At 26.2% G+C, this 8457-nt stretch overlaps 1 protein-coding gene across 2 annotated transcripts; it reads right to left on the reverse strand.

Annotated features, from left to right (window-relative positions):
- Positions 1 to 1799: 1799 nt before the first annotated feature.
- Positions 1800 to 5666, reverse strand: LOC114415705 (UDP-xylose transporter 3-like). 2 transcript variants are annotated; one of them, XM_028380527.1, is made up of 8 exons: positions 5573 to 5666; positions 4904 to 5039; positions 4207 to 4391; positions 4030 to 4097; positions 3397 to 3529; positions 2668 to 2829; positions 2304 to 2576; positions 1800 to 2195 (listed from the first exon to the last, which is right to left on the reverse strand). In XM_028380527.1, exons 2-8 carry the CDS (start codon positions 5022 to 5024, stop codon positions 2100 to 2102), a joined length of 1038 nt encoding a protein of 345 aa, XP_028236328.1. In that variant the 5' UTR covers positions 5025 to 5039; positions 5573 to 5666; the 3' UTR covers positions 1800 to 2099. The 2 variants fall into 2 exon arrangements, with proteins under 2 accessions (XP_028236328.1, XP_028236327.1); XM_028380526.1 differs by lacking the exon at positions 5573 to 5666 and adding an exon at positions 5164 to 5526.
- Between the last annotated feature and the right edge of the window lie 2791 nt (positions 5667 to 8457).

Here is an 8457-nt window from a genome sequence, read left to right on the forward strand (position 1 = left end):
ATAAAATTCATTATGATTTAACAGTTTTTAGAACATAATTAATGAGATATTTTAAAAATATATATGATTGAAATGCATAAACACTGATGTTTATTATATTTTTTCAATGAAATTTATTTATGACGTGTGAAATTGATGATATAATATTCTTGGTTTTTAAAAAATACGTTTATTTTTTTATTTTAAATATATTTTCTATTAATATTTTGGGAAATTATTAATGTAATCAACATTTTGAATATTTTATATGAAATTTATGCAAATATATTTGTTGCGAAATTGACACCTGATATTAAAGTCTATGTCCGCTCCTGCCTGTGCGTCACACAGGAGACGATATACACATTTTTTTTAATATTAACAAAAATGTTTATAAATATTTATTTATAAAAATTTTTGAGGGGATATATTTGTTGAAGTTATAAGAGTATTGCTAATTTTTATGAAAACAAATTTAAAAATTCAGTTTTGAAATTTTAATAATATTCCAAATTAATTGTAATTAAAATACTTCTTAAAGTGTAAAAACAGCTTAGATGTTAGAATAATATCACCTTAACAATTTAAATGATAGGATGGTTTCACGTAAATTATTTATCCTAAGTTAAGTGTAATTTTGTTTATTTATTTATAAGAAATTTTTTATTCCTGTATATTATATATGATTTCTGCATTAATAAATTTACGTATAGATAATAGATAATAGTATATAAAAGAAGATATAAATATACGGGCTATATATATATATATAATTATAAACTTACATATTTTTTTATCAGAAAATATTTATAATTATATAATTATTATTGATTATAATAATAATTTTTAAATTGATCTATGCAAATTTTTTTATGGAAAATAAAGAAAATAAAACTATTTAAATAAAACCATTTTCTGACGGTTTAAAATAATTGCGAGAAATTACTACACCAAATCCGAATTCAAAATTTACGTTGCACCCACCTTAGATTCAAAACTTTCGATCCACCATCACTTTCTCATTCACACATATATTTGTGCGTGGTAAGTTGTTTTCTTCCTTTCTTCTATAAAAAACTAGCATTTGTCTTTTATTTTCATTACTTATTAATTATTTTAAATCAAGTGTGATATCACTAGTTTATCTGAAAACTTCTTCTTAACTCACTCGACTGGATCTCATAATAGTTTGTTTTTTTAGAAACTTCCATAAACTAGTGATATCACATTTGATTTATCATTTTTCATGAATCTCAAAGATGTCAAATGACATTCTTTACATTAAAAATACAAAAAAAAAATATTTACGTAAATAATACAAGCAAAAATCCATTTACGTAGATAATACAAAACACAAATATTGATTACTTTCAGTTTCTTTAGTTGAAATTGTATGTAATTTTGATTACTTATTTTACTTTTAAAATTTAATATTTGTGTGATTATGTTGTCAAAATTGTTTTTTATCAAAACTTTTAAACTATTATTTTCTAATCAAATTTAGGGATTTGGATTGTAAAAAAATATTATTCAAGAAATATTTTCTTTTAATTTTAGTGGAAATGGATTTAAATTATCCATACTAGAATTTTAAATTTAGTCAGAGATTGAATTCTCTATCTTCTCCAATCCACATTCCTATCCCCCAATAAAATAATAACAACTATTTTTTTTCTTAGTTGACAACATTTTATTGATGAAGCTGAGATTGAAGACACATGATTTATATCCTACAGCGTGTCATCTTCCAACAATGTAAGCAAGAATGTCATTAGATGATTATGATTATATATACTCAATTAAGGAAGCAGACTAGAAAGTATAAAAAAATGAAATATTTTTAAATATGTAACAAGATATGAAGAACATCTTGTTAGTATTTGCTGAGTGAGCCATATCTATTGGCTAATAACTTAGACACGATCATGTACTTCCCCCCTCTAATGTTGTTGGTTGGCTATCAATGTACATAATGCTAAGCTAATAGTATTGAACGAAACAATTCACACCTTTAAGTATTTGAGACCTTAAGTCTGGAAAAACTTCCTAATTAAGGGTATAATTCCTTTAAGGCCCATGTATTGTCCTTAACTATGATTTTGAAAAGCTCATACAGAGTCCTAATCTTTTTCTTTGCTCCAAACAGGGGGCCTTTTGTTCAAAACTGTACTTGCATTTTCCACATTAATTAGAGTCTCAGTTTCACCTTCTCTTGCCTGAAAATAATAAGGATAACAAATAATCACAAAGTGGGTTCCTGTAGTCCATGATCAAGATAAAAAAAACACACCAGGACATGCAAAATGCTGATAAATAAAACAAACCTCTGATGCTTGTGTGGCAGCTTCAACTGTTTTTTGTTGACCCTCGAGAGCACAATAATAGGAATACAGAATCATCCCAACCATGGCTACCAAAATTCCAAGTATGTTCCTCCAACTGAAAGGGTCATGAACAATAATATATCCAAAAGCCAATACAAGGCATGTCTTTAGATGTCCAAGAACCTGATAGGTGATTGGAGATGTCTTTCCAATTACAAGAAATGTACTAAAATTCACCGCGATAGAGATCATGCATGAAAGAATAATGACCATCTGTAGTGTAGAAAATAGCAGCCGAAAATAAATTAACAAAACAAAGGAATTTGGGTTTAAAAATAAGGACGCAAATCATTTTAAATCTCACCGTCACTTGGGTTGTGTACTTGAAAGCAAAGACATTTAGGTTGGTCAAAAGTTTATCCAAATATGGTCCAAAGATTAACAAGGTAGCTGATTGATATGGACATGTTTGATACAAAAGTTGGGTAGAAGAAACCTTAAACTTCTTCTGAATGGTATTTGTCATCTGAAAGGGACTAATTAAGATCTTAACAAATAAGACAAAAATACACAATTGATCCACCATGCATAAAAAAAAGGGGACAATCTTTTTATTAGTAGTCACACACAAAAGAAAGATATACTTCTGTTAAACTATGCTCAAGCGAAATGAATGATAAGGCACACACACTGGGTAAAACCGAAGATAGTGCACGTAAAGACTTGTAGATATATACATATAGAGAAAATCTATGAACATAGGAGCTATATTAACTCATAAGAAGTCTATCTTCTCATACGCCAAATGAAACTTAAATTGACAAGTTTTTTGTTATGCAGTTATTGGCATGATTATCATGAAGAAAAATTACAAGGTTAAGGATATGAATTTATGCAACACTTTTTCCCTAAGTAGTTAATAGCATAATTATCATGAAAAAAAGTTTCAGACCACTAGGAGTTAATGCATATAAGTTTTTTTATACTGGAAATGAATGCATATAAGCTAAAGCATAGTAGATTTTTTTATTTGATTCTTAGTTTCATTAAAAACTTGAGCAACTAACAAAATTGGAACTTTCTTAAAGGATACAATCTGAGCAACACATGTTGTAATCACCGCGAGCAAAGATAAGAAAGAGCCCAAAGCATTGAGTTGCAGATCAGTAACGGTTGCAATTCCAACACCCAGAAGGAGGATAGAAAGAGAAAATTGCACTCTTTTACTGCAATGACAATAATGGTAAAACAATTAATAACACAATTCAAAATTAGTAGAACTACTAAGGTAATGCCATACAACAACAACATCCTTATCTCACAATGTCAAACTGAGTCAATGCCATATGGAATAAAAGAAAGAAAAAAAACCCAGAATATCAGACAAGGAAAAGAATAATGATAGTTTAGTTCAAGACAAGAAACCAGAGAAGACACATAGATGTCTTCATATTTATGTGATGAAGGAAAGGACAAAAAGGCACATGACACGTTGAAAATCATGCGAATGATATGATGACTTGAAATCTATTAGAATTTAGAAATCACTCTAAATGATATAATTGCTTAAAAGGAAACAGAAAGGGAGAGAGAAAAAAAGGTTGGTACAGTGTATACTTTAATGGAACTTACTTAAAAATCTAGACGTATATAAACTTCATAAAGTATAAAGACTTAAAGAGATCAATCATAAATGTCCCATTAATTTTAAAAGGCTAAACAAGACCTGAATTTCTTCCCAAGAAAAAGGATCTCCAATAGAATAGTGCATGGGATGATTGCCAACTTTGTCATCTGAATGCAAATATAATAGAGCTTGTTCAAAAAAACTTGAAAAACAACTTAAACAACACAAATCAAAATATTACATGCAAAATATATAGCTGAGAAAGAAAAAAATCACCTGATAAAAGCCAACAGAATTGAAGCCTAGGCTCAAATTTAAAAGACCAATTGATATTCCATTAAGAATTCCAAATCCCATCACAGCTTTCTGCTCAAAAGGTTTGTGCTCAAAAAGTCTCAACTTTAGTGCCACATGAAGGGAACAAAATGTTACAAGAAGATGCCAACTTGTCAAAGTTGTAGCTGCATGGGAATTCAAGGATACATATTAAAACCTCAACTCTAGGACATTATACTTCAAATGGGTTAGGATGCAGCATGGAGCTACTTCTAACAAAAGTTAAAAAATCACATCAAAAGTTTAAACTTTAATACTTTCATCAATGAAATGACAACTCAATTAAGCCCCATTTCTTCTAATTTAAAGAATCCTACCTAAAGCTTATCAGTCCTCCATTGAACTTTTTTTCTTGTTCCCCACATGTATCCTCCTTCAAAGGCAATCTTATTCGAATGACAAATACTAAATGTAAACATCTTTCCCATTAAGGATTTAATACTTGGTTCTCCATGTTAGGGTAGACTAACCCCATCAGTCAATTCAATTATGAAACACTTGAATGACTCATATACAAAATCACACAAATGGAAACAACACACTTGTAATAGTCACCAAAAATTAGACACACAAATAACTTGTCATTTCTTAATCATATATCAATTTGCTAATAGCTAAATTGTTTAAAAAAACTTACCAAAAATGAAATGCAGTGAGCTCATCAACGCCTTATTGCAAATCACAATCGACACTGACGACACCACAGACATACTCAATGCGCCAACAGTTCCCAGCTGAAATTTCTCTCCCTCGCCCATCTTTTCCTTGTTGCTCTAAACAAACCAAAAAATAATAACAACCAATGAACAAAATGAAGCACAAGAACCCAACATTGAAGCAAAAACCTTAAAACAAAACAACAACAACTTCAGCCAAAAACACGTTGGGAAAACTTACGTAAGGAATATATGAATTCGGGAGTGAAACTAAATGGGTGTCAGCGAATTGCTAAAAAAGCTCTTGGATTCGATGATTATAGAAAAGTTAAAATTTTGGCTACTGAAAGTTTATGGGTAAGAGGGAACTCAGTAGTTAGCATAAAAGTCGAGAGAAATGTGATTCAATTAATAAAATGAAATGAGAATGAGAATGAAAATGAAAAACAGAAATGGATGAAGGTGGCATTGATCAATGCAAAACAAAACAGGTATGTGCTTCTTCTTCTTCTTCTTACAATTATGGGCAGAGGAGAAAGGAAAAAAAGGCTTAATTTTAGTTCCAAAAGCTAATTAAATAATGAACATCAAGATTAGAACTTTTCTAAAATACTCATGGTTTTGCGATGCTCGCTTTTGTTATTTTTTACCTAAAAAATGACGGTGATGCACTTTTCTTGATGCTTGCTACCTGAGAGTCGAGAGTCTATGTTAAACAAGATAATTAATTAGTAATAATTATTTCCTTGTACAAGATTATTTATTGTGCGCACCATGTCATTTATGATTTATGAACATATCATTAATGTGTCAAGAAAAAACTTCAATTGATGTATTTAGTTTTTAGGATAAAGTTAACGGTATTAATTAACACATTAAACGTGAAATTTTGTAATACTTAACGCTATTAATGTATTTTATTGTGATATTTAATAAATTTTTAATTTATTATTAAATTTAATTAGAATATAATTTTTTTTATATGTACAATGATTGGTAATTAATATCCATCTTAAGATTATATTTGACAAAATTAACTTAAAAATTAGTTTATAATTAAAAATACAAAAATATTTTATTATTAAATCATAAATATTTAATAAAAATATTTATTTAAATAACTGAAAAATATAAAATTACATATATAAACATATTTATATATAAACATATTTATGTAATGTTTGTATACAAAATTTATTTAATTTTCTTTAGAAAAAAAATATTTTATAATATCTCTAATTTTAGTATTAAATTAATTTTAAACACTTGTGACTTTTTATTTATAAAATATCCCAAAAAAAATATATAAACATATTATATATCACTATCAATATCATATATCATATATCATAAAAATGTAAAAATGTAAAAATCCTATTGTATGTAAAAAAGATAATAAAACTTTATCTTAAATAAAAAACATTAAAAAGAAAAATCTAATAAATGTTCGAATATAAGAAAAATGTAAAAAGCTAGAAAATTTAGAAATTAACATTTTTAAAGAATGTTACGTATCTTATAAATGTTAGAAATTATTAAAAAAAGCTTATTTATTAAATAATCAAATAATTTTTTTTTCAGTTAGTTAAAATAGCTTGACGGTAACTAGAATACCTTGACAAACAGATTCTAAGCCTTCATGCATTTACAAAAGTTTACAATTTTATTTAATCATGAATTTTTATGTAATATTTTTAATTATTATTTTTAAAATTATATTTAAGATAATTTATAATTATTTATTAGTATAATTATTTTACATTTACATTATATTAAAATTAAGAGTTTGATTTTTATACAGAGTTAGTATAATTTGTTTACACTATAAACTAACTAGAAATATTTTTTATATAATTTTTTAAAAATAATTATTAAAAAAATCAACTATATTAACATAAGCAACAATTTATAAATAGATAATGTAAGTCTTTTTACATTATTAATATATTTAATTAAATTCTATGCATTAATACATCTATTTTCAATATAAAATGCTTGTAAATTATCCCAATAACTCACTTTTAACTGTGGATTATAAAATATAATCGGATATTTCACTAAAAACATTAACGAAGTGATCTTGTTATTATTTTGAACTATTTAAAAAACTAAATAAAAAATAATAAACAATATATCAAAATCAATTAAAAATAATGTTAAAAAATTATTTTGAACCATTTTTTTAAGTGCTCTCTCGTTTTTATTACAACCTTATTACATATAAATAATGAGTATTCAATTCTCTACTTTAATTTTTTTTGGCATACTTGTAATTTTTTTAGAGTAAATCTAATCACTTTTGAGGTTTCAGATTTGGTGAAATTATATAAATACTTCTTGACTTTTAAATCATTAAAGTTACTTCTCTTATGAGAATTATAAGTGGAATATATAACATATGTTATTATAGTATTTTCAAACATTATTAAGGAGGTGTTAGTATAACATATAAGTAGTACTGGTGTAATTTTTTTAAACATAAATGCGGTTAGTGTCGGAATGGAAAAAAAAAATATTATCATATATAATTTGAAAAAAATTCAAGAAGTACACGTATAATTTGTTTATTTTTTTAAACTTATACAGTATAATTTTAGAGTTTAAATTCTAAGTATAATAAGTATATTAATTTTTAGAATATTTTTTAAAAAGTTAACAATATTATCATATTTTATAATATCTGATTCAATGATAATATAAAATGAGAACAATCCTAACCTTTTCAAAAATTAAATTTCATGAATTAATTTTCTTTTTTTCTCTATGAAAACTCAAGAAAAAATCTATCCATCCATTTAAACTAACCAATCCATATCACCAATGACACATCCATAAATTTTATGCCGTAGGAGCAGTATTTGTATGCATAAATTTGTTGGAGACAATACTCATATTATAAATTAGTTTTTTATATTATATTTCAAACTACGAGAACAATTTATAATTACACATGTATATTATATTAAAAGTTTGTGGGGACAATGGCCTCTAATGTGGAACAAATAGATACGTCTCTTGCATATCATTAAATATGTAAATTCAGCTGAGTGAGATTGGTTAACCCAATATTTTGAAACCTAAATCGAACTGGCCGGTTCGATTGCGAATCCATCACGTATCTGATTTAACGATAAAGTGTTAACTGGTTTTACTTAACTTTTTTTGTTAAAAAAACTTTAAAAATGACGCTGTTTTGTTTTTTTATTAAAAAAACATTATAACTTATTATACTTTAAGTGAAATTTATTTTTTTATTATTATCAATTCAAAATATTAAAAATATTTTATTAAAATCAATTTGAACCATTGACCTTGAATAACTTTCACTGGATTGGTTTAATTAGAGATTTTAGGTTCTTAGACATATAATAATTATGCTAATTACGGGAAAGAAATAATTTTACCATATGTAACGATCTTACCGAACTCCAAAACTATTGACTGGGATGGAGAATATTTGTATTATAGAAAGAAAGTAAACGAAAACTAACCATCCATTAGTTTACATGTTATTCAGATTCGAGGGTAAATAAAC

The sequence above is a fragment of the Glycine soja genome, chromosome 6 (genome assembly GCF_004193775.1).
Source record: "Glycine soja cultivar W05 chromosome 6, ASM419377v2, whole genome shotgun sequence".
Taxonomy (NCBI): Eukaryota; Viridiplantae; Streptophyta; class Magnoliopsida; order Fabales; family Fabaceae; genus Glycine; species Glycine soja.